The 27,117-nt window shown below is 35.5% G+C and overlaps 1 protein-coding gene across 1 annotated transcript in view; it reads right to left on the bottom strand.

Moving 5' to 3' along the window:
* KHDRBS2 (KH RNA binding domain containing, signal transduction associated 2) overlaps positions 1 to 27,117 on the bottom strand; it is a gene marked incomplete at its 5' end in the record, with an annotated part of 242,716 nt that overhangs the window by 30,475 nt on the left and 185,124 nt on the right. Inside the window, one exon of the mRNA XM_042821016.1 lies at positions 2,019 to 2,101. Within this exon, the coding sequence (XP_042676950.1) occupies positions 2,019 to 2,101 (83 nt within the window). The remainder of the gene's footprint in view (positions 1 to 2,018; positions 2,102 to 27,117) is intronic.

A 27,117-nucleotide genomic window follows, 5' to 3' on the forward strand; every position in this document is an offset into this window, starting at 1 on the left:
AGTTTGGACCTACTCTAAGTATTTCCATATTGATTCCTTAATGAGCCATAAAAAACAAGTGGAAACTCTGTCCTTAACAGGAGCAGGAATCTTGAAGTTCTGCATTAATCCACTGACTTCAATTATTTTTTGTCATGCTTCGAAATTTCAGTCAATCCCTGCAGAGGGCAGTAATGATTTTTTTTTTTTTCTCTAAGCACAGATTTTCTACAAGATTTACTTTTTTTCCCCAGTAAATCACACGGTGGATGAAATGAATAAGCACTCTGAAGTGGTACAAATTATCTTCCTTGTTAGGTGTATGTGTGATATGTGTTGCTCCTATAATCAGATTTAATAAAAACATGATCTAAGATTGGAGGAAAACTTTTTTGGTATTTAAAGCAAAATAAATATTTTTGACCCATTATTCATGCATACAGTTATACTGCACTATTTCACCTCATTATGGAAGTATTTCCGTGAGGTTGGATGAATGACCAATGAGGTACAGAAATCTATACTGCGTACCCAATGGTCCATTTGTTCTTTACATCTTTGAAATCTGAGCAGTGTGTTAATCCCCAAGTGAAATCAAAAGACTTCATAAGGCCTTCAGTGACACTCAACATGTATGACTATGGCTTTGGACCCTGCCATGTATTACAAAAAGAAATTTTTTATTTGAACTTTTGTAGTAGAGTAGGTATCTTTGTTGTAGCTCATATTAATAGTGAACATACCTGACTATTTAACATAATGGCTGTTTAATTTGCCAAATTATTTGACTCTGTAAAACTTCTGTTTTGAGTCAAATTATCACAATAAGTTCTATTTCCTGTGACAATACACTATCACAGCAAAAGGTTGAATTCTTTTGAAAAAATTTAAGTACATCTGACAACAAGAATATCTACCTACTCAATGACATGACAGGTGCAGCTAGTAACGCATGATTACTTAAAAGTATGTTGTCAAAGTATCATTGAAGGTGTTCACATTCAGGTGTGACAAGTCCTTTTAAATATGTTCACTGGTTGTAAAAATACTTACAAAGTTTTTTCTGCCATCTCAAATGACACTCACTACAGCAGTTTTAGAGCAGAACTTAATTCTTATGGGTATTTTCACCAGCAAAATGTTCAATAAAACCATTTAAAAAAAGGGTAAAAGGGTAGAACTCTCTATATAATAATGACTTTCTCATACAGTGAGTCGCAATGAACTCAAAATACATTTATTTTTCTTTCAGAACTTCATTTGCCTTTCCACAATCTAACACACATTCTTAATGACTAATAAGTGCATTTTCTGAATAATTGATTGAAACACTATTTTATCCCTCACCCTAAGCATGGAAAGAATGTCATTCACATTTGATAAACACAGTCCAACTCTGCGTGTGGTGTATGTGCACATAAAGAGTGATCATATTTATTGCCTCTTTTTAGTGATATAAATCATAAGTGTTATGAACATGATTCTGCCATTACCTCACAGGGTAGGGACATAAAACAGGATTTTTAAACTTTGCTGCCTTTATCAGTTCTGCAAGCTGCTGAGAAAGTTAATGGCTGGAAGCAGATAGCTTTACCATTACTTCAGGCACATGATTCCATTCCATAGTTTACCTTGACATACTTTTTTAAACAATTTCTTTCTTGCTTTGCTAAAAATTTTGTAAAAACATTAAATATGAGAAGCTCTTGACAACTTTGCACTACTAAAAATAAAATAAAATGCACCAATGAAAACAGAATGACATCAGATAGTAAAACAGTGTAGTCACTTGCTTTTTTAAAACAAATACTCTTAAGTTGCAACATTTAAAAAAGTCGAGCTGTCTGTATTTCTACTTCATCTGAATTATCCTGTTTATTAACTCTGAACAGTATTATTATTATTTGATATTTACTCAAAGTACTGTGAGCTACTGAAGAATTTAATGTGGAAAAATAAAGCAGGACATTTACATAAAAACCCAAGAGAAAAGACATGTCTTTATTTGAAAAATTAATGAAAAAAGTACAAATGCTTACCTTTGTGTTTGGGTGGCATAACTGTTATCATACGTCTCATAGCTTGGATCGTCATATTCACCCCCATATCCGTCATCATATCCCTAAGGGAAAAACAAAACACCAAACCTTAGAAGAGTGTTAAATCAACAAATATTATCAAGCTGTAAGAGTAACCTGTATCAGCATATACATGCTATATTTGTCTAGTATGATGTAGAACATGCAGCTTCCTGACAGGAATTGTGAAGAACAACTTACACGGTGCAAGCATAAAGAAACCAATTACTCATCTAAGAATGAAGTTTATTCATTGACAAACTGTAGTGTATTGTCCAAACCACAGTGCTTCAGCAGGATCTATTTAGCTCGCTGATGAATGATAATGAAAACAATCATTTTCCAGCAATTGGTTATATAAATGGTTGTATAAATACCTATAGGAGAAATGAACAAATGGCAGGACTGACCGTACGATATAATAACAGAGTAAAAAGGAGATATTCCAGGGATGATTTTTTATTTGCTTGAGACTACATTCATTCAACATTGGAACAACAGAGTAGTCAAGAAATAATATATGGAAACACTTTGTCTATACAAATTTTGGAAGCTGACACTTTTTGTTAACTAGAAAATTTCCCCATTTTGTAAAGTGCGAAAGGAATTAGGAGGCTTAAAAATCTACGACTAAACGCTAATATTTATAGCAGAAGACAATTAGGATTTTTTTTAAACAAACTATCCAAAGTTTAGTTAGGGACAGCAGGAGGTAGCTGTGAAATAATAGAAGCCCACTAAATATCCACTCCAGCTTACTATCATAACTACAAAAGTACAATGTTAGTTTGATACTTCATTCATTCTGCTAATTAAGGGGAGCTTATAAACTGGAGGGAGACCAAGTTTTTACATGCCTAAATAGTGACAGGACAAAGGGGAATGGCTTTTAACTAAAAGAGAGAAGATTTAGTTTAGATGTTACGAGGAAATGCTTTACTCAGAGGGTTGTGAGGCACAGGTTGTACAGAAGCAGTGGATGCTCCATCTCTGGAGGCAATCAAGGCCAGGTTTTGAAAGGGGCCCTGGATAGCCTGATGTAGTGGATGCCATCTCTGCCCAGTGCAGTGGAGCTGAAACTAGTTTGACTTTAAGGCCCCTTCCAACGCATGACATTCTATGACTCCACAAGTGAGCTACACTAGAACATCCATTACAGAAAATGGGACAGCACTGCAGATGGTAATTCCACCTCTAAGACATTCACATCATCTTGCAGAAAGGAAACATCCTCCTAGTTTGATGTGGAGCATGGCCCAAGCATAGCTGAAGAAGGGAAAGGTCATGCAAGACCGGAGAATGGGATGAGGTACAGGTCTGGTAGACATTTTCTAGTCGATAACGAGAACTGTCCCTAGCCATGCAGGCTGGATAAGATTGTAATTATGCCTTGGTCACTGTACTTGCTTTGCCTTTGCCTAACAACTTGTGGCCTAGTGCTCATGTCAAGATGTCAAGGGCCTGAGTTACGACTGGAAGTTGTCAATGAAAAGAGAAAGTGCTGCCTTTGGCAGAAATGTGGAGGCCATAAATCATGTGATGATTATTATATACACAATCCATCATGTTTTTGGGAACTGAAAATGAGGTCTTAAGGAACCAACTGAAGTTTCTCTACTTATCTGCAGCCATGTGTTTTTCATACTCATGCTTATCTTAGTTTGCATACCTTCTGTTTGCCCCCACCTTGCTTATCATGCCAATTCACACATAAAAGGATGCTGGAAGACAGCTTTGGGAGCTCCTCTCAGCTGGCCTGAGAACCACCAGCTGTGGTTCACCAACAGTGATGCACACACTGATGACACAGGTCATATAACCTTGCCTACTCCTACATACTTTTCCCAGAATCTGTAGCCTTACCCAATCTAATTTACCCTTACCTACCCTTATCTACTTCCCCCTCCCCGCACTCCCAAATACTGATTACTCATAGGCTAATACACTGCTTGCTTTGAATACATGTGATTACAGATCATATGTACAACAGTTTGCTCAAAATTCATTTAATGAATTGTTTAGGAGCACCTGAACTGTATCAGTGAAATGCACTATATTCACTGTCTTCTTGCTGGGTGAAACAAACCAGGAAATGGAGTGAGACAGTAGGGAGATTGGGGAATAACCTCTTCCAAACTCTGAAGTCCACACAAGCCTCATTATCTTCTATTGCAGTGGAAGCGCATCATTTTTTTTGGCCTTCATTAGCGTAAATTAATACCAAAGCCATATAGTTAGACACATACTCCTGCACACTACAGTGGTATATTGAATACTACATGATTTAATATACAGGATTAAATATGTATGATTAAATATACAGCTTTTGAGGACAGGCTGAGAGCAATAATGAACCATCCAAAACAGATGTTAGTCACATCGACTAGTGTACTTCTGAATAGAATCCAGCCACTGTAAAGATGAGAATGATGCAAGTCTGTATACAAAGTGGAATAACAGGTAGAGGAATGACATTTCAGCATGCTTACCCAAGATATAAGAGAAAAGGAAAGGCAAGCATTACAAATTAGCTCTCTGAGTGCCTTGATGCCTGAGGAGGATCAACTTTTAGCACCAGCAGGGCAGAGAACTACTGTAACAGATTTTAACAGCCTCCTGAAGGGCTCAGTAGGTCAATATAGCGCAAATGTTTCAAGTGAAATGGTTGAAAAACAAGGAAATTGTAAAAAGCATGTTTCTTTGATAAAGTATTTTCCAGACAACATTCTATTATTTGTGTAATTCTGTAATACAATTATCTTGTAATACTATTGGTGAACTATTTATTAGCATTTGTTTCAGTTTAATGTGCTGCATCACCCAGAAACCCTTGTTCTAAGGTAGCCTTAGGCATCTAGAACCAAGATGCAGAACACCTTTTTTCACATCCCTAAAGTGCCTCAAACTAGTTGAGCATTTTTCTTCTGTTTAACCTTCAACTTCCAAGCACTTTAAGTTTTAATGTTTGAAAGTATTTCTTTCACACACAGTTTGAGAAACGAGACACCCAGGTTCCATCTTTCAGGAACTAGGATTTGCTCTAGTCTTACAGCAGAACATCTTGAAAAGGAGGAAGAAACATATGTATAATCATAAAATAGATTTGCTTGAGTTGGAAGGGACCCTTAAAGCTCATCTAGTCCCACTCCCCTGCAATGAACGTGGACATCTGCAGCTAAAGAGTCAGCCTCCTTTGTTATAGCCCCCCTTTAGATACTGAAAGGCCACTATCAGGTCTCCCCAGAGCCTTCTCTTTACTAGGCTGAACAACCCCAAACTCTCAGCCTGTCCTCACAGGGGAGACATCCCACCCCTTGGATCACTTTTGCGGCCCTCCTCTGGATGCACTCCGCCAGGTCCTTGTCTCTCCTGTACTGAGGGCTCCACATCTGGACACAGTACTCCAGATGAGGTCTCATCAGTACAGAGTAGAGAGAAAGGATCTGCTCCCTCTATCTGCTTGTCTCTGCTCTTTTGATGCAGCCCAGAATACAGTTGGCCTTCCGGGCTGTGAGGGAATATTGCTGGCTCATATCCAGTTTGCCATCCACGAGTACCCCTGGTGCTTTTCTGCAAGGCTGTGTTCAATCCTTTCGTCTCCCAGCTTGTATTGTTAGTGAGGGTTTACACAACCTATGCGAAAATCTTACATGTGGCTTTGTTGAACCTCATGAGGCGGACCAGGGCCCACAGTTCAAGCCTAAAGCCCTCTGGATGACATCCTGTCCCTTGGGCATTTTGACTGCACCATGCAGCTTGGTGTCATCCACAAACTTGCTGAGGGTGCATTTGATCCCACTGTCATTGTAATTGATGAAAATATTAAGAAACATTGGTTGCAACACTGAATGGCACTTAGATACCAATCTCCATCTGGACACTGAGCCACTGACCACCACTCTCTAGATATGATCTCACAACCAGTTCCTTATCCAATAAACAGTCCACCCAACAACTCCATATATTTCCAATTTGGAAGGAACGATATTATGGGGAACTATGTCAAAGACCTGACTGAATTTCAAATAGATGACATCAGTGGCTCTTCCCTTGTCCACTGATGTAGTTACACCATCACTAGGTTGGTTATGTAAGAATTTACCTTGTTGGAACTGCAGTGGGGCTAATGATATTTACTAACACCAATGGATTTGAGGATTTTCATGTGGTTCAGAACTAAAAAAGTAATGTAAAAAAGTGGAAGTGTTGAAGAAAATTAAAACATTTTCAATCCAATAAAGGACTAATCATTAAATAAGAATATTTAAGTATTTCCCATCACTTCCCAACAAAGTAAAGACAAGAAAAACTCTTAGAAGGTTCAGAATAATACATTAAATCAGCATCGGGAACACTCACTTCAGGAGTAAATACGCAGTTTTATAATACAGAAGATGATAGTCAGGGGAAAAAAAGGGTGTGCTAGAGAAAAAAGGAACACAAGTGGAAATAGGCTTATATTCTGCTACCTTAGGAGCAGCTAAGTATCAATTTGACTCAACATCCAAGATATATTTAGGAAAGACTTCTTTAAAAATTCAGGTTTACTCAAATCTCCAAGCTTCAGATGCTGATACAGATAGTAAAAATACAAATAAAGAATAACAGAGACAACAAAAACGCTTTCTCTTTAAATCTGAGTTTTCTATTAAATGTTAAAACCCTATGTTAAACAATAACAGCTCACACTCAAATGCATTGTTTAAGTCACTTCTTCTCTGAAAAGCCTTACAAAATAGGATTTTCACAACATGCTCTGAAAAAATCGTAGTTTTCATCTCTCAGAAACAGAATCACCGAATGCCCAGAGTTGGAAGGGACCTCAAGGATCATGAATCTCCAACCCCCTGCCACATGGAGGGCCACCAACCTCCACATTTAATAATAGACCAGAAACCAAGAAGAAAAGCAAGTCACATATTTATAATGAAAACTGCCTCACTCACAATATTTTAAATTCAGTCACCTTGGAAATATATGATAAAATACACTGCACAAAAACTAACAGATTTTATTTTTCTAGAAGAGAAACCAAACTCTGTTTTTTATGAAATACACCTCAGAAAAAAAAACAGTAAGTCAAAGTAAATATGTGAACATGGGAAAAAAATCCGCAAACTAGAGAGACAAGACAGCCATTTTCATTAGCTGCAGCCCCAAAAAGTAATAATGGACACAAACATTAATACTCTACTTCATAAATGGTAAATATATAAAAATTCACTTCTAATTGCAACTCCGTGTAAAATAAGTGGCCTTTACTCAGTAAATGGCCTTCAAATAGTTAACACTCTTTCCTCCTACTTGCTTCCATAAATCTATAAACATTTCTTCTCTCCCTTTTTTTTTTTGTGGCTGGGCCATGACGTAATTCTTTCACATATCCATACCACCTTACCTCAGATGTCTATAAGGTAGCCATCTGCCTTCTAGGCAGTGGTTGATTCCCTTTATAATCCAAGGGGAGAAATAAAACATTTTTAGAGGATAACTCATCCCCCACGCTTTTGATATCTACTTCAGAACAAGTTAATTAGCTCTTTAAACGTGAACCAACAAAAACAAAGCTCTACATTATGAATTTCATAAATGAAATACAGGAACAACAGTCTACAGTGCCCAGGGTAAATCTGCTGTCCAGCAGCAAAGTGCTGATCTCAAGATTTTAGGCTTCTTGTTGAAATCAGTTTTATTTAGCATATACCAGTAATAGGAAGTGTCTTTATAACTGGATGGTGGAATTTTTATATATATATATATATATATATATATATATATATATATATATATATGAACATCTTTCACACAGCCATGGATTTATCATTGATATTTTAGTATAATCACAGTCACAGAGATTCGGCGAAGTCAAAACAATGAACTTAGATGAGCTGTTCATAGGTGAGCTATTCATATCCCCATACTTCAATAGTTTAAATAAACCTGATGTTGAACAATTTTGGCAATTAAAGCAATCAAACCAAACAAGTTTACTGCCCGTAAATTCTAAAACTGATTCTATTTCAGGTGGAAATAGGACAGTGACCAAGAAAGCAAAAAAACAACTGTGGTGCCAAAGGAACTAGAGTAAAACAGAATCCCAGACGTCTCAATAAATTGCTGTATATGCTCCAAAATGTAGGTTTCATTTAAAAAAAAAAAATTTTTGTACTTTTTCAAATAAATACAAAATAAGTGAATATTATTTTAAATATTTTTTGTATATTAGAAAATCAAAATTGAATGAAAAAATAAATCTAATAAAAACATCACTTCTCTGCTTCCTTCTGTATTTACCATAGCATATAGTATAATTTGCTGCTGCAATTACTACACCATCACTTTCATCAGGCTAATACTATTGCTTCTCCAAATCCATTTGTTAACTCTGATGTGCTCATGGAGTCACATTAAAACTTCTCACTAATATATAAAAGCTGTGTATAACCTGCTGCCACTAACCACAGTTTAGCTTATTGCACTTTCCCCATCCTGTCTCTTTTTCTTCCACAAACACTAAAACCTTTCCCTCTCCCATTTTAGTTGTGGCTTTTTCCCCCCCATACTGATCTCCTTATTGAACAGAATTCTAACCTCAGTCTATCCTTTACCGAGTTCCCGTAGCAGACAAATAGTTCATAAAAACACCCTTTCTTCCAATTTCAATAAAATGACTTATTTTAGTATAAAGCAGCAAGCAGAGGTGAAAAATAGAAGTATTTTCTTTGTGTTGTTGTGACAAGTTGCGTTTTCACACTTGTCTGAGATTGAGATCCCTGAAGGAAGGATTTTTTAATTGTTACTTTTATTGATAACTTGTACTGCTTTACATAGTACTTCAGTGCCTTAAAATTACATAGCAAGATGCATTGTTGACAATATATCACATAAATGACACTTAAACGAAAGATTTATTTTACCTGTGAAGTGAAATGAATGTAGGAGAAAGCTGTCTCCAGCTGCCAAGGAAGGATGGTATGTAATAAACCGTGGTTGGCTTTCATTTCTTAATCATACCTAATACTTCCGCTTGCAAAACTTCACGTAAATAAAACAATGAACCAACAGATGCTGATGATTCCTTACAAGAGTTGTATAATAAGACTGAATTGATATAAAATCTGTCCATGGAGCAGGAGGGTTTCTTGTTTAGTATAGAAAAGCACCTAATGAAGACAGACAACTCTTCTACTTGAGCTGAGCAAACAATTGACAGCTTAACGTGTTTCATAATTGTTTAACATGCTAGCCACAGTGCCTTAAAAGAGCACTGGTTCAATCTTAAATCAGCTTTCTAATAATGCAGCAAAAAAAAAATGACATTTCCAGCCCTTAAAAACCAGACCACAGGATTTTCACTCTCAGAGTTGCAAATATGCAAGTATTTGAGAAACTAGCTCAGAACAGAAATGCTATGGTAGGTGCTTTACAAGACCCTGAATTAAATTTAATTTTAAATCAAATTTCACTCCAATGTATTATTGATGCTGGAAGTAGGCAGATTAAATATAACTTGATCAAATGCAAGATAATGTGTACTAGTAAATATCTCTATCAACTGCTAATGTCTGAATTTACAGAATTCCCTCAGGAAAAGATTTTCTCGGAGTCACCATGATTAACAACTAGGAGATCTCCTCCTTTTTGGTGCAGCATTGAAACAAACAATAAAGGTAAACAAAAACATATTTCTTATATTTCCTGTTTGAAGAAAATAAATAGATTAACTCCATGTGGAATAGTATTTGTTTTGATTCATATATTTAACCAATAAGAATTCCATGAATTAGTAATACATAACAATAAAACATCTTCACCCAGGGATAGTTCAAGTCATCCAGACCCGTTAACAATACTTAATATGTGAAAGTGTTCTATTGCATAAAGTATCAGAGAAGTTATTTTTATCTTAAAAGAAGTTTTTTTTCTTATCCCGTAAAAGAGGACAAAACAGTAGTTGGGAGATGTAACCGTGACAGTTCTTATTTGGCACTGTTTTGAGGCATAGGGCTAAATATGATTTCATCAGTTCCACGATACCTGCCATGAACTTGCAACCTGAATAGCGTGTCTCATCAATCTGTACATTTAGAACTTTTTTTTTTAAAGTAAACTTGCATTTTAAAGGGGTGACACAGTGAAAATTATTTAAAGAAATATAGGCAGATTTGAGAAGTTTCAAAAAATAATCTAGTAAAAGCAAAACAATACATTAAGTTGATATCATTTCAAAAAAGAGGAACTCCATATATTTCTGCTTATGACAGTGATTAAACTATCAAGTACTGCTTGCAATGCCTGCAGCGCTGCTAATCACATTTGAATGAAAGCATTCCTGGAAATTATTCTTGTTCTTGTGTACTGTACAGGATTAAAGAAGAAGGTGAATGTTAACTCACTGAATGTTAACTGTCATATTTCATCTTGGAACAGAGATTGTCAGTGAATGACTAGGAAACATTTTAGCATGCTGTGTAGAACACAAGGATTAGTGGTACTGTAGAATTCTCTTTGTGATTTTAAAAGATATGTAGGAAGAATGAACTTCATTAGAACAATCTCATACAGAAATTATTGCAGATAGGTCAAGTTAATTAAAGACAAGTGTAGAATGTGATGGGATTTCTCATTTGTGAATATAAAAATGAGCACAACAGTAAAATGTGTTTAATATTTATTGAGGTACTTAGAGGTAGTCTTTAAATTGTTACACTCTCAAGTTTTAGCAGGCAATTAGAGAAACCAGGGATGAAAAAGAACAGATCTATTAGGAGCTCCTGTAAAATATGACTGCTTCTTTCAGTACATTTTCTAGTGTTTTCTCTAATAAAATTCCAAGTATTGTCAACAGTAGGGATTCCGCCATTTCTCCTGGGAGACTGCCTGACAACCTAGTAGTCCTGACACCAGGATCATCTCTGCAAACTGTATCCCATACTACTAAGTATTTCTTACTGTGAAAGTGAGATGCATTCTCCTAGATCAGTATTCTCCTACATCTGTGTTTACATTCTTCCAGTTTGTACTAAAAATAATTTATACATAATGATTCAAAGTCAAATGCAATTTTGACACAGACAACACAACAGATAACACAGCAACAAGCCAGAGACTCCAAACCATCATCAAGACCTTATACAGATCCCTATCTCCATACATTCCTTCCATTTTCTTGGGTGCAGCAAACAAATGTGCTGGAAGAGGTAAGCAGTCATCTTAGCCTGTACTGCAGGAACAGTGAAAAACACTGCAAGTAGCCACCAAAAGTAAAAGTCTTCTAACAGGAGTGGTCGCTGGGATGAGTGGAATAATGGGATAGAAGACTTGCCTGAATTAAACCCTCAAAATCCAAAGATAGATCTCGTAGCAAGGCACTCAACTTATTCAGCAAGACCCTGTGATATATAACAGTCCAAATTTGTTGAATTTTTAAAGGTGATCAACGCAATGCAGATATGAATTGCAGTAAAACAAAAAACAAAACTGTATTAAACAGAGAAGCAAGATTCTATAATTACTTCTAGCACATTTCTGGATTCTGACTGTCATGCAGCAATAAGGGATGCATCAAGATCCCAGACTTTAGCTAGATACAAGGATGAAAAACAGTAAGAATGGTTTCACTTACTGTATGCTACACTCTTCCCACCACACAGCTCTAGTTGCATTGGTTTAGTTTAGTCCTAACCTGCTAATTATGGTTGGTGATTAAAGGGTGAAGATTTTCACTGAGAGGGTGGTGAGGTGCTTGAACAGGAGGCCCAGAGAGGCTGTGCATGTCCCATCCCTGGAAGTGTTTAAGGCCAAGTTGGGTGAGGCCCTGGGCAATGGAACCTGATGATCCTTGAGTTCCTTCCAACCCATGCCATCCTGTGAAAACCTCAGAAAATTGACTGGATATTAGAGACATAAAAGGTACATTAACTAGGAAAAGTACATCAAAGATACAGAATGTGTTAAGATTGATATACTGAAAACACTATGCTAAAACTTACCTCTAAGCTAATTTTTCTAATGGTCTCCAAACAGTAAAAAGGAAGAAAGCATAACAGAAGTCAAGAAAGGGTTACAGTACTTTTCATTCTGAGGCTACTCATCCATAAAACAAAAATGCAAAAGTTAAAAAAAAAAAAAAAAAAAAAATGCTCTGCATTCTAGAAACATCTTTGTAAGAAGCAGGTTCTTTTACCACACCTTGTAGATCAATATGATATAAAATATATATGCATAAATAACTGTAAATATATAGGCACTTATCTTGCTGCGATAACTGCAAGTAACTGCAATACTTCAATCCCTTTCACTCAACTACATTATATGAGTGTACAAGATTTTGAGGCTGCTGCTAATGACAGTACTCTCTAAAATGGATGGAAAGCAGAAAGTCATATACACTGTAACTGAACTCTCTGGTGAGATATGATTTCCATTTCCTCTTTCTAACAACTACATTAGGTAAATAGTGTTAAATGTGCAGCATGACTACATTCTAAAAGAAAGTAACATGTGAAGAGATTATTCTCTGGCCACAGACGTGGAAGTACAGTATGGATTGCAGTGATCTTCTATTTACTGGGGTATTTGAAATCTTGTGTTGTTCATTGCGTTTTGAATGAATGCATTTCGTTGTCTTTCCCTTGAAATTCTTGCTAAGTGCAGAACCCTATCAACTCCTCATGTGGCATTAAAAATAACTGATTTTTTTCCCCTCACCAGTTCAATTTTTAAAGCATGGGTGGCAAGTCAGATTGCATTTATCTTTTAGGTAGAAGAACCCATCTAATACAAGGAAGTACACATAGGTGAGCAGAAATATACGCAGTCAGTTTCTGTGTGGACTGTTTCCGTTGTCTTTCTAGCTAACTGGAAGAAAAATCAATAATTTTTTTTCAAGCAGAGGAATTATTAGCAGAGATTTTTATTATGAGAAATACAGATTACAGTATAAATTTACTTCAGGAAGAATAAATATGACTAATAGAAAAAAGTAGTTTGCTAACTATTGTTTCTTTTTAAATATAATTCCAGAACTTCACACACTCTACTTTATTATGTTTGCAACCTGATAATATGTTGCCCTGCAGGAAATCAAATTTGATTTGTAGATCTTTACTCTAAAATGAAGCAAAGGTAAAGAAAGTTTTTAAATTGAATTCTCTGAAATTCATTTCAGATCTTAGGCAGCAAGCTCAACAAGCCAAAGTTTTGGAAGTGCAGGAAGATGGAATATTGATAGCTAAATAACAAATCCGAAGTGTTCATAGTAGGAATATGTTTAAATACATAAAGAGGAGCACATTCTTGCTCCTCTTTTTTCTTGCACATGGATACATTCTTCTATTATCAGTTCAGAGAAGTTAGATAACAATTAGACCACGTTTGAATATTTAAACAGTTATCAGGTTATTCTCATCATACAAACTATAATGGAAGAGTTGAATATATCTTTATTCTTTAAAATCCAATTTATTATTATTATTTTTTTAAAATAGATATAACTCTCTTCTTTCCTCCATTATCTAGTCAACTAGTAGACCACTATTCCACAAGAGAAGTACTATCTCCTTATTGGCATATTTTTGTTTTGTTAATGCACTGGTGAAAATAAAGACTTTGATTTAGCTGTGATTTTAATGGTCACTGAGTCAGGAATTCACATTAAAAAGTCTCAATGATTCCCAAAGGTGGTATCAGCACTTTAAATGGTGTACTATTATAATATTCAGTGAAAGAGGGCTTTTGTTTGCCATACCCAGGACGAGGAATTATTTTGCAATGTAGACAATTACATAAAACATCAAACCATTAAAGAGAAGAAAATCATTTTCTTTACTCCTACATCTCAAGTTAAATAAACTGTTCTAGTCGTTTATACAGAGCAGTGCAAAATGCTGAGAACACGGAGGGGAAAAATATACACTGAAATACACTTGTTGACTGCTCACCTAAGGGGATACAGACTGAAAGGAAGATGACTCTTACAGTCATTGACACAAAAGAGACTTCAAGGCTAGGCAACTCTATTTTCAATATTCATGTCAGGCTCACAAAAATATTTGACACCTATGTGTCCCACCATGCTGAGTCCAAGAACTCTATTTGCAGGATGTTGGATAGAACAGTAAATAATAGCTGGAAGTTCTGTCCTAAAATGAAGCTGTTATTTCCACAAAATCTCACTCAATGCATCTAAGATGCAAAAGAGGATAACTTAACAATTTGACAACAATGTATACAACTAGAAATAGGAAGCTCCCTCCCAGTCACTATACTTGTATACAATAGCCAACCAAGAGGAAAGATCTCAATTTTGTGTACTGCATATTAATTTGAATATTTAGCATTAATATCAAATGGGAACTACATAATTGGGGCTAATGATATTCACTCACATGGTAAAACGTTTGGAGATTTGTGAGTAACAAGTGCTAGGAAAATTCTGAGTGTCTCTCTGGGAAGTCTAAAACCTGATTCAGAATCACAAAATGTAATGAAAACTTTTATAGGACTAAATTGCAGATTGACAATACCTAGCTATCAGTATTCAAACAAACATTAAGAGCTGCATCACTGGTAATCAAGAGTCAGCTTTCAGGTTGCGGGTTTTCTTGCCGATTGAAGAAATAGGATATTGGGCTACAGCTTGATACATCCTCACTAGATAGAGGAGGGGAAGGGAGGGGCAGCGGCTGCTCCCAGCTCCTCATGTACTTGGAGGACTTGGAGAACCTAAGATGCTTTAATATTGAAAGAAATGAACAGCTAAACAACTGTTTACTAAGTAATAACTAATTAGTATCCAGTAAGTACAAGTTATTCACTCACATCCAGGAATGTTTTGAGCCAGTTTGCATGCCCCAAGAATATCTAATATAATTAATCTGCACACAAAGCACAGCTGATACTATTTATTTCTTTCCAAAAGAGCACAGTACTGCAACACCAGTTAAATGTGAGATCTGGTTCAATAACTGTTTTAGCCTGAAGATACATTTCTAATGAGAATGGCAATTTCACCAAGCAGGCTTTAACCTATATGTAATATTGGTACTCTTACCTAGTAGATTTATTCCAAGTTTAAAAATGAATTCATGAAAGAGAGAGGTAAAGGAAAACAAGAGCATAAAACTTTCTTCTAAGAACAGAGAAAGAAGTTTTAGTTTCACAATTCATGGACCAAGAAATTTTCTGAGCATTTTTTTAAGAAAGGCATAAGCACCTCTTCATCCCTTAATTTTCCATCTCCAGAAGATTCAGGACTGTAAATACTTAATATTTACCCATAGCTGTAAAAATCCAACATGCTATATAACGTTTCTATAACATTGCAATCAGGATATCAACTTTACACAGAACAATTGTGAAAACAACAATCTTTAAAATTATTGATTTCTACTTTCAAATTGCCTTCAAATCTAAAAGTAATTGTTCATGTTTAAGTATATATGCAATATCTTCATAAAAGCCAAGCTTGTTTTATACATTTTTCAAATTGTTTTTCAGAATACTAATGTGACATAAAAGCAACACTTCACAGTGTTAGACTAGATGATCTCAAAAAATCCTTTTGATTCTGTGATATTTTGCTTTTTCTTTCCCTTGAAATGAGAAAGCAAAAAGCACTGCATATTTCTATTCCTTGCATTTATTTACCTGCTTTTCAAGAAACTGGCCTTGATCACAGAACCGACAGCTAGAAGAGGACAAAAATATTTCTTCCTGTAAGACTAATTTGTCTCCTGGATCGTTCAGACCATTTGTTAAAAATGTCATTGATATTTTTGTCTGTATATTTTTATAAATTTATAATGTATGAGCAAAAAAATCGTCATTGAAGTATGCATAATTCCCACTTAGAAAAACTGAGAAAACTCTCATGAACTTCAGCATCACCAAAATCAAGAAAACAAATAAATGGGATTAAAAATAATCTGGTAAACTTAATTGTAGGTATTAAATCAGAAGCAGAAAAAAAGCACGATGTGTTTTTTACTAAAATAATAAAATACAATTAATAATATAAACACATTTTTTAATGTACAAAGATGTAAACTTTCAAGCAAATCTGAGATACAACTGATCATCATATCCCTACTACAGATATTAAAAAAAAAAACACAATTTAAAGGTGCTAAAGTAATTAATATACTCAAAATCAAAGTACAGATCTGTGTTAGAGCAATGAATAAAGCTCAGCTTTGGATCACATCAATGCTTCTCTAAATGGTACAAGTCCTTGCTTAGATCTGCATTAACAGCAAGTTAGATATTAATGCTATCAGAAGGGATGTTTTATAAGCATTTTATGAATATATTCTTAAAAACTGTTTCACCAACTCACACTTAAAAAGATTCATGCTTAGAAATGTATGGCCAACCATAAAAGGCTCCTATCAACTTAAAATATGCAACCTATTTTTTGCAAAATGATCACACAGAAATACATTTCTATCTCAATGGGCTTGTGGGCGTGGTTTTGTTCATCATCTACTTTCATATGACATTATATCATAACAAATGATGAATTTTAAAGCTTATTCTTTAGGCTTCAAATCACGTTAAGCCAACTTGGTTGGTATTGTATTATTTTGCTTTTTCAGGGCATTTCCTCATCTGTTTCCACTGACTCATAAAAAGTGTAGGCTGCCCTCAAGATCTTCATTTAACATTCTCTGATTACATGTTATAAACAAGCACATTTAGTATATATGTAAAAATGGTTGTGTTTCTTCCCAAATTATTTAATCCAGAAGGAATGATAGTGAAAAATTATTTGCCAATACTGTATTTATCTTCACATTTTATCTATATGGTAACTTTTAATTTAGTCTCACCTCACAACATGTTAATTCTCTTCCACGACTGGGTGACGAGAATCAAGATTAAAATTTCAATATTTCCATTTTTCACTAAAATATTAGTTTTTTGAATTTCATTTGTTCTTTAGGCTTTTGGTATTTTAAAACAACTCTTTTTGTATTTTCAATTCATTTGCTTCTTAGAAAAGTTATCAAGAGTTTATAGGAACATCCATTCCTATACCTATATAGGTATATCCATTCATTCCTGATGGATGCTGACATAAATGTAAACAAGCAGCACAAAAAAAAAAAAAAAAATCTACAGAGGATACAACGAAAAAAAAACAGAGCTTCCCAGAAAGTTGAAATGAATACATGATTATTTTTAGATTTAGGCAATATGTATTTTTATAACAGAATTCTTAATTTCAAATTTTCCTTTCAGAAATATGAAATTTATCCCCTAAATTAAGAGTGTTTTTTGAAAATGTGGCACAGATGGCTTTTAAGTGCTACTAGACACGTACACATCAAAGTTAGAACAACCTTCACAGAAATTTTCTAAAATATTTGCCCAAAATTAATTTACTACCTGTGCTTACTAATATTCACAAATCAAATTATTCCTGTCAAGCTGAAAGGCACCATGACCATTTCATTTTTCAATCTTGACATAACACAGTGAATTATATTTAAAACGTCATAGACTGCTTGGATAATACAGGCTAGACCTTGAATATACTACAGAAAAATATTCCCCAATTAATATAATAGGTGCAATAGTCAAGAAAAGAAATTGAAGGCCATTAATTGTTTAGTTGCCAGATATATTAATGAGACAAAATAAATTCATGGAGTCATAGAATCCTTAGAGTTGGAAGAGACCTTTAAAAGTCTAACTCCTCTGCAATGAACAGGGACACCCATAGCAAAATGGCAACAGTTCAATTTTTGGAGTTGACACATGGAAGGGGACACTTAGTTCCCCTGGAAACACTGTTTTTCAAGGTGGCACTGTGTGGAGTAGGTATACATCTGAGAGAACTGTGGCCATGAAAACTCACCTTAGGGCAGAAAAATCCCTGGAAACACACAGGGGCAGCTCCTGGACAGCACATGCTAAGGCAAAGTTATCATAAGAAGGAAGGATCGGAAGGGGAAAACAAGTTAGGGGTGAAAAAAAAAAAGACAGAAAGAAACCACTAGTCACCTGGCCATCTCACCACAGGAATCAGTAGGGACTGAGAATATTAACACCTTGATAATAGTCAGAACTACATAAAGTAGGAAGAGAGGTGTTGGGCTGAAGTTGAGCCTGGAGAAGGGGGAAGCAAAGATAATGCCCTAAGCATATGTTTAACTTGTTTGTGTCTTGTTTATCACTGTAGTGAGTAATTTAAAATTTAATTAGCTACTAATTGCAAAATTTGAAATTCTGCAAGTGGAAAGAACTTTTTTTTTTTTAAATTTGTTTCTTCTCTACTCCATCTACTTTGCAATGGTACAAAAATGGAGGACTGAAGTTTTTCTTTAATGAGAGTAGGATTAATATTCAGGTTATTACATATAAATGTATTTACTCTGTCTTCTGCTTTAAGTAAAATAAGTGTCGTAGCATGCACAATATAAAATAAGTTGCTTTCTTGCATGTATTTGCTACTGCAGTTTACCGAAATGTAGTAAAGGTAATTGTTGCCATATGCACCCATTCCAAATTCCTGGGAAACCGCAGCTTGGCCAATTACCGAGATGACACCAATGTGGTGAACAGCAAATGGCGTTTATTACACATATACACTAACTTATATAGCCTAAGTGCTTCGTCTACGCCCCTAAGGGCACGCACCACACATCAATCACAGAGCAGGGAGGGGGCCTAATGCATCACAACCCATGGGGGGGGTGGGTCTCGCAGTTCCTGACAACAGGTAATGAAGTATGTCAGTTGTGATTAGGCCATTTAATTAATCACTGTGCGACATAAAACTGTCTGTCCACCTTACACAAGACCATATATCATGGACCACACCAAAGCTCCATGTTGCCTAGTATGTTTGGCAAATATTTAGGGGAAAGTTTAAATAGTATAGACAGCTAGACAGATACACTGCCTATAAGAAAGGAGTGATGATCTCTCAGATGTAGCCCAAGCAATGCTAGGATTTCCTGTCAGTAGAAGAAAATGTCCACCACAGTGGACATACCTTTCCAGTTATAATATTTTTTTGGATCTTGTTTTTTAACTCCTTTTTTTTTTTTTTCCTCTGTACCATTCTGTGACAGATTCCAAATGTTATTTCCCATGCAAAACAGTGCTTTTCAAATTATTTTAAATTACAGAATCATAAAATCACAGAATGATTGAGTTTGGAAAGAGCACTAGGACCTTCTAGCTCATACATAAACTCCTCACCAACCAACCACTAAACCATGACCTTCTGTGCCACATCCACACACTTCCTGAACACCTCCAGGGATGGTAACTCTACCACCACCCTGGGCAGCCTGTACCAATGCCCCACCACTCTTTCTGAGAAGAAATTTTTCCTGGTTGAAATTGGAGCTATACCATTTGAGACATGTGTAAAGTACGGAACATGTGTATCTGGCTCTCAGACACTATGATGGCTTATTACCTTTAAGAGTTGGTTTTTTTTTCCTTGGTGAAGAACATAATCACAGCCTTCTCAGAAATTTCAGTAAATTTTAATCCTATTTACTTTTTCACCATCTCATTCAAATAGTTTTAATACTTTTGAAAACACAATCACTATTCAGTCTATTTCTCTCTGACCTCCTCAAAACATGAACAACTTTACTCATCTATTATATAAGCAGATGGATGTCCCTTTATACCTATTTATCCAATTATATTTCCATGATGAAAATACTTTAGAGAAATGACTTATAACCATAATCACGAAATGCACTGTTGAACATTTCCTGCTTTTAACCAACCTTTTGGTCATACATGAAGTTGAAATATAAAATAATACTTCAACTTCCATTTTTGAAGAATTGTTAGTTATATTTGTATGCAGTTCATTTTCACACATGTTGTATGTCCTTACTCCCCAGCGTGGATCACAAGAATACCTTAGAACACAGTATCTGTGCATGACTGAATACTGTGTATCTATAGCATCAAAAATATCCCTATATTTTTTTTTCAGTAACTGCATCTTACATATTTTACGGAAATATAATGTCCTTTTGTTCTCACAGACAGCATGAGATCTAATTTAGTTAAATCATCTTGCATAACAAAATGAGACAATTTCACATGAAACTTTAATATAACTTTCTTCCTTGTTCTAAAATGCTATGCCTGTGAGCTGCAAGGAAATTCTAAATACAGAACTTTTTTCTCTAGCTAAGGTAAATTGATTAGTTCCTCAATTTAACTGAAGGTGTATTTGTTCTTAAGTGATGTGCTGGAAACAGCTTGTGAAGGAGCTGTAAAAGAATCCCAATAAACAACTTTCCTCCTCACCCAAACCTAAGATGGAATAGCAAAACTGTACCTGGGGGGAGTAACAGGCCTGCTATCCCCTGACAGATATGCTCATTACCTTGGCATGGGAGGAAGCAGGCAGGTTGCCGATTCAGTTTCAGTTCTGCATTTTCCCCTACAGTTGACTCAATGGAAGCCAAGATACCAGCAGTCCTATTTAAGGAAAACTGCAGCACAGCTAAAAACTGCATTGCCTCAAGTCATTCAACTGCTAATGACTCAGTTTTTTTTGTAGAATGTCTTTTGGAGAAACTTCAGTTTCATACAGAGATTAAAAAAAAAACAAAAACAACAACAACAAAAAAAAACACAAAACTACAGCAGATTCAAATGCAAAAATGTGGCTGCAGATCATAATTCTTGAAACACAGAGATCGCAAGTTTTGAAGAGCACAAATGAAGAAACTCAATAAACTTCCTTCAGGAATGAGAAATATTCCCTAGCAAAACGCAGGCAGCATGGGCAAGTTTCCATGGGCATAGCATGCAGTTATTCAATTTGGACAATAATTGCTTGTCATAGCCATTAGAACCATAACTCACTGCTGAGATAACATATAAGAAGAAGATAAGAAAGCAGGTAATGTAGAAAAGATGAATCTAGCAGCAAAACCTAAACTGTAAAGCTTTCAATTTTTAGCTGAGCATAGCAATGAACTAGCAGAGACCCAATGGCTCAGTCTTCTGAAGACAGGTGATTTTGCTGCCTAGAAAAATTCAGGTAAGTTCAAGGCAAAGCCCTCTGTGGAAGACTGAACTTGCAGAGTATCTGGAAAGGAACCTGGATTGCATCTAGCTGCTTTACAACAGAACTAGTCTGACACACAACAAATGTTGTCTTACAAATTCAAGATGATTTCCTTTTTCAGTGAGAACGATTTAGAGAAAGTTTCATCTGTTTGATTAGAAAATAGCATAGCACTATTTTTTCTTGACCAATTCACATCTGTGGTTCATGGCTAACTTACTCCTTCAAGCACATTAATTGTCTGATAATCTCATCTTAAGTCCTGCTTTATTTCAAAAGGTGGAAGTACATGGTGGTGCAAGGGAAATTGGTTCATTTTCGGTTCTCTATGCTTCCTTTGACTTCTTAGCAGCACATTACTGATGTGTACTAAGTACTGTGTGTACTAAGATGCTGTGTTGATGCTAAAATAACACTAAATGTTAAGTGACAGGAAAACAACCCATTAGTATCTTTGCTATTGATCAAAGTCCCCTTTAGCATTTATAACAGATGCTTGTTCTCTCTTTTTTTAAATATAAAGATTGTTACTACCTTGCTTCACGACATCAATATTTTCTTCAATTCCATAGATGAATAATAATAAAAAAACCTAACCCAAATAAACACAGTAGGGAAACAATCAATATAAAGATGCATAATCAACAAATATACAGATGCTACAATTACAAAACATACAAAGGAGTTTGGCTAAGCAGGTTACTACATTAAAAAAACAAAACAAAAAAATAGAATGCTTACCCTTATCCTAGGATTGCTGTAAAACTCCAAAGCAGGGACCTCCATAAAGAGATCTTTTCCTACTGGTAGTCAGCTCCTAAATGGGTCTAGTAGAGGTGGAGCCAGGCTCCACCCCTGCCAGCAGCAGAGGTGAACTGCCTTCACCTGTGCTCCCAGGGCTGACTCATTGCTCGCCTCAGGTGATCTATCAGAGGTTCAGGCCATCATTCAGAAGTTCCCATACAAAAGGCAACAAAATTAAGCACCTTAAAACAGCAGTAGTAAGAAAACTGTATCTTTTTTGGCTGAGTGTCCTTGGTCAAATAACTTTTTAACTGCAAAAGAAGCCAAACTAAGCTTTGCATTGAGGTTGATTGTTGCACGGCTTCAGGATCTGAAGTGGCCTTATAATATGTATGTGTTGTCAATGTCAAAATGTCAGTTTCCAGGTAGGAACAGATCTTGTTTCATGTGCCTGGGTTGTAGTTAAGCTTCTCAGTCTGTAGAAAAGATACCAGAGCAAAATATGAAGATATTAAGCAAGAGGGAACTGGCAAAATCAGAACTATTAACGTTCTCAGGTTTTAGGTCCATCAATCTTGCTACCTCCTATCCTCTCTGGAGATCTAAAGTAATTAGTTGAATCTGCTCCTGTCCTTCTGGCAGGCTACTTAATACAGACACGTGCACATTTGTGTGATGACATTACTCATCTGTTTCAGCTCTAGCAAATACTTCAACATTTTAAACAAAGTGGTACAATTCTAATAGGAAACAAATAGATCCAAAAAAGATCTGAAATGTTGGAAGGAAGGATGCAATTTCAAACCTTTCCTCCAAATGAGGCATTGTTTTGAATCTATAGTTCTCACATTGAAGTAGATATTTTCTTTCTGATTATAAAGAAGGAAGAGCTAAAAGCAGCATTTTGAGGACCTAATAATATGGTTACATGGTTACACTACTGTGGAGTGTTGTGCTATACCCAGAGTTATTCCTGTTTTATCCCTAATATTTTAAATTCTGACTTCCCCCTCTGATAATTCTTTTCTTTAACATCGGTTATTTTTTTTTTAATTTTTACAAAGCTCCTGTATCATCAGGTACACTTCTGACTAGTTTTATTAGGACTGTGCTTTGGGGCCAAATTTCTCAAGCATTCCTAGCTTCTAATTAATTTTAACTTTGGTACAGTTAAAAATTTACATCAAAGAGGGTAAAATTAGGTCCTTAGGAGAATCAAGACAGTTAAAACTTTACTGTAACACAAGCCAGATTGGAGCTGCACAGAAATTGCTGCAAGTATATTTTGCAAGATTAAGTACTTTTCTTATTACTTATTTCTTCTTATTACTTATTTTAAGATTAAGTACTTTCTTATTACTGCATGACTATGCTTAATCAGTGCCACATATCCATGAAATGGCATCAAATCAACACAGCAGTATCTTACATATAAAAAAATCCCAAACTTATTTTCATGTAGTTTTATTTTTTGTTTGTTTTGTTTTCCCTTCCAAACGGGAGAAAACTAATGCAGTTTATGCAGATATTCAACATTCTCTCAGTATGCGGAACTCAGACTGGTATCAACGGGAGCTCCATGGAGTCAGCAGGAGCTCAACAGCAGAGTCAAGATTTCTTGTGACTGATTTTAGAGTCTTCAAGCACCAATAATATATTATATAAAGGAGAAGTAAGGAAGAGTGCATGAATGCGGCGTTTGTGAATAGAGAAACGTGTCTGTTGAGTTCCACAATGTAGGTACATAAACAGCCAGGCTTTTAATTAATTACAAACATTTCACTGCATATTTAATGCATTCAAGAATAATAAATTTTACAAATCAGCTTAAATTAAAAAATAAGATGCCACCAGCTTCCACTCCACCACCACAGGGAGACCTGGGAACTCCACCTGAGACAAAGCCCCTGATGTGTGAGGAAGAGTTGTACAAGGAAGTGGAGGAACTGTGCTCTGTGGTCCATCACCCCAACTTTGGTATGTTCATGCTGTTCTCTCCACGCTGACAGGCTCTCCTCCTGTTCAAACTGCTGATCTGCCTTTGTTAACTGAGTAAAATTGCAGGCAGTGTCAATTACTCCGGTAGGGCATTTGCACAGTAAATTCACAGTGTAGCTTACATCAGTGCAGTTCTTGTGTGCCATATGTTCATCACTGACTACAATGAACTGATCCAACTGCATGGCAGAAGTTCAGTAATGAAGTCCACATCTGGCATAAGAAACTACATTTGGAGGAAATGAAAAATATATTTGTATTTACTACACAGGACCTTCAACTATCCACTGCAGTTTATGTTGAAAATCAAATAATTTCTACATGACTTGATTAAAGGAACCTTTCTTGACAAATGTATTAAATTTTACAAAAAACAAATTAAATTCCAATTAAGCATCTACCTAAATAATGCTCTGGCTTGGTATAATTTCTATTGAGGTAGTACTTAGCTCAGTGGGCGGCCTATGCAAAGAAGATTTGGACTCCAGTAACAAATTTTCTCCTTATTTTTGCTTGTAAAAAAGAAATAGTGATTTAATAGCTGACATACAACCTCCAATTAGTTTTTGCTTGTATATAATTGTGTTTGTTAAGGATTAATACTCACATAGCTAGCAAACTTCCACTAATTCTGGTCACTGCTTTGATCTCCAAAATAAACAATTTGTTTCTCAACAAGAACACTACACCAATAACTATCACCATTTGTTCATTTTAAGATATCTAGTTTCTATGAACTGATCATGCTTGAGCTGACTTTTTTAACATCAAGTTTATGGCTGCAAAAAACATACTTAATGTGTATATGCTAAAGACAATAGCACACCTATTGTTAAATATTAAGTGTGAGGGAAGGTAGTAATGGCAGGACTACTTTTCCAAAAGGAAAAGAAAAGCAACAAAAAAAGTCAAATGTGATCTTTACGTTATGTATTCCTGACAGTCAACAACTATTGGAAGAAGAATAGATTTAGAACAAGAGATAAGAACGATAAAACCATTTCTGCTGCCTGTTGACAATTTCTGCCCAAAGAACATTTTATTTCACTGAGAATTAGAAGAATGTAGTGCCAGATACTGAGGAAACTGGAGCAGAAATCAGTCGATTCATAAGCTTTTCCTAAAAATAACAAAAAGAATTCTAAACACTTCAGTTCTGCAGATTTGTAAACTTGAGCTTACTTGAGTGAATGATTATAAAAAATTGCAGAGGGATTATAGATATGAATTTCACACTTTCTCTTGTTCTATATCCATAACTGCATGGATATATGAACAAATAAAATTTGTGCACACTTTTACCAACACTTCTATCACAAAACCCATATTGGTATGCCAACACGCAGGAAGCATCTAAAGAAATGTGTTATATTTTGTTTTATTTTTCATTTTGTTTTCGTAAAGCTGTACTTCATGTACAGCATGATTTTTTTTATCAACTTGGCTTAATTTTATTACTATGTTAACCTTTATTTCAACCATATCACAGTTAGTTTAATAACATGAGATTTTTAGTTTATATTTACAATCCAGGAAAAAAATCAACAAAAAACCTAGATTAGGAGTCTTGAGTATTGACTCATGAAATGAAATGACTTCTTTCACGCTGAGTATGACAAAGATTAGATACAACTGGAAACTGATGATGAGCAAGGCCTTTGACACAATCTTCCACCACACCCTTATCTCTAAATTGGAAAGGTATGGATTTAAAAGACAGACTATTTGGTGGATAAGAAATAGGTTGGAAGGTCACAGCCAGAGGGTTGTGGTTAATGACTCTGTGTCCAGATGGAGACCAGTGATGAGCGGTGTCCACCAGGGATGCATGTTGGAAACTGTACTCTTTAACAACTTTATCAGTGACACAGATGATGAGATTGAGTGTACTCTCAGCAAGTTTGCTGAGGACACCAAACTGTGTGCTACAGTTGATACAGCAGAAGGAAGGAATGCCATCCAGAGGGACCTTGATAAACTTGAAAGATGGACCACGTGAACCTAATGAAGTGCAAGCTTTGCATTTGGGTTGAGGTAATTCCAGATACATATACAAACTGGGAGAACAGCTCCTTGAGAGTATCCTGTGGCAGGGGGTTGGAACTTGATAATCCTTGATGTCTCTCTCCAAACCAAGCCATTCTATATTTCTATGACCATAGCTTCTATAGATATTTTTAAACTCACTATTACTTGCTCGAGATCTCTGTCAAAATTTGTGAATTACAAATATAAACAGCACAAACTGCTTTATGTTCAATCATTTACTTGTCTTCTTTTGTCTTCTCAGTACAGTTAATATACTTAATCAAGAGAGGGTAGTTAAACAGTTTGTGATTTATATAGCTGACTGGTAAGGAGCAAAGATATTTAATCAATTGCAGTAGATAGTGGTGCCTTTTTTACTGATTTAGGCAAATTGGATGCACAGGCTAATTTCCTCATTAACTGATTCAGCCCAATCTAAGGCTCATGAGAGAAGATTCTGAACTAAATACCTCTTAAACATGCAAATTAATTTTTGTGAAGCTACTGACATTTAAATGTTGTTATACTTCGGAATTTGTCACACTGTATCACTGCTTTGTTGAATTAAGGCAGAGCAAAAAAAACCCCAATATTTAAAATATGCAGAATATTATTTTGTCAAATATTTAATTAAAACGATACAGACTCCTCTATCAGACCAGTGTATTCAAACAACTTATGCAAATGATGTAATGGTTTACTCAGCCAGCTCTGAGAGAAAAATACGATTTAATCCACTGTCCACGTAGTGACTATTTTAAAGATTATTTTAAAAAAGGCTGTGATATGCAAAGCTGGGAAACAGATTATCAGAACGCTGTTCCAGTGCAGATCATCTACAAGATTTTATATTTTTATAATGCCCACTTACAGGTGTACTATTCATTGTATCATTACATATCAGGAAGAATAACACTGTACTGACACGGCAATTGTCTAGAGTACAAACATTGCGGAAAACAGATTGAGTAAGAACAGTGCCATGCAGTATCAAGTAAGAAAAGGACCAAAAAAAAAAAAAAAAAGAAAAAAGAAAGAAAGAAAATAAGGCAGTGCCAACATTCTTAACATTCTTAGAAGCCTACCAGAAGAGACGGCAACAAAGTCCTCTTATTAGGGTACCCTAGCATTACACCTCCAGAGTTACCATAGAACATTGTAAGCAAAAGCTCATTCCCAAACACAAAATAAAGTATGGAAAAGGAAGAGAAAATGTTAATTTTTTAATGT

The sequence above is a fragment of the Centrocercus urophasianus genome, unplaced genomic scaffold (assembly GCF_019232065.1).
Source record: "Centrocercus urophasianus isolate 14NV4802_14NV808 unplaced genomic scaffold, USGS_Curo_1.0 seq_10, whole genome shotgun sequence".
Taxonomy (NCBI): Eukaryota; Metazoa; Chordata; class Aves; order Galliformes; family Phasianidae; genus Centrocercus; species Centrocercus urophasianus.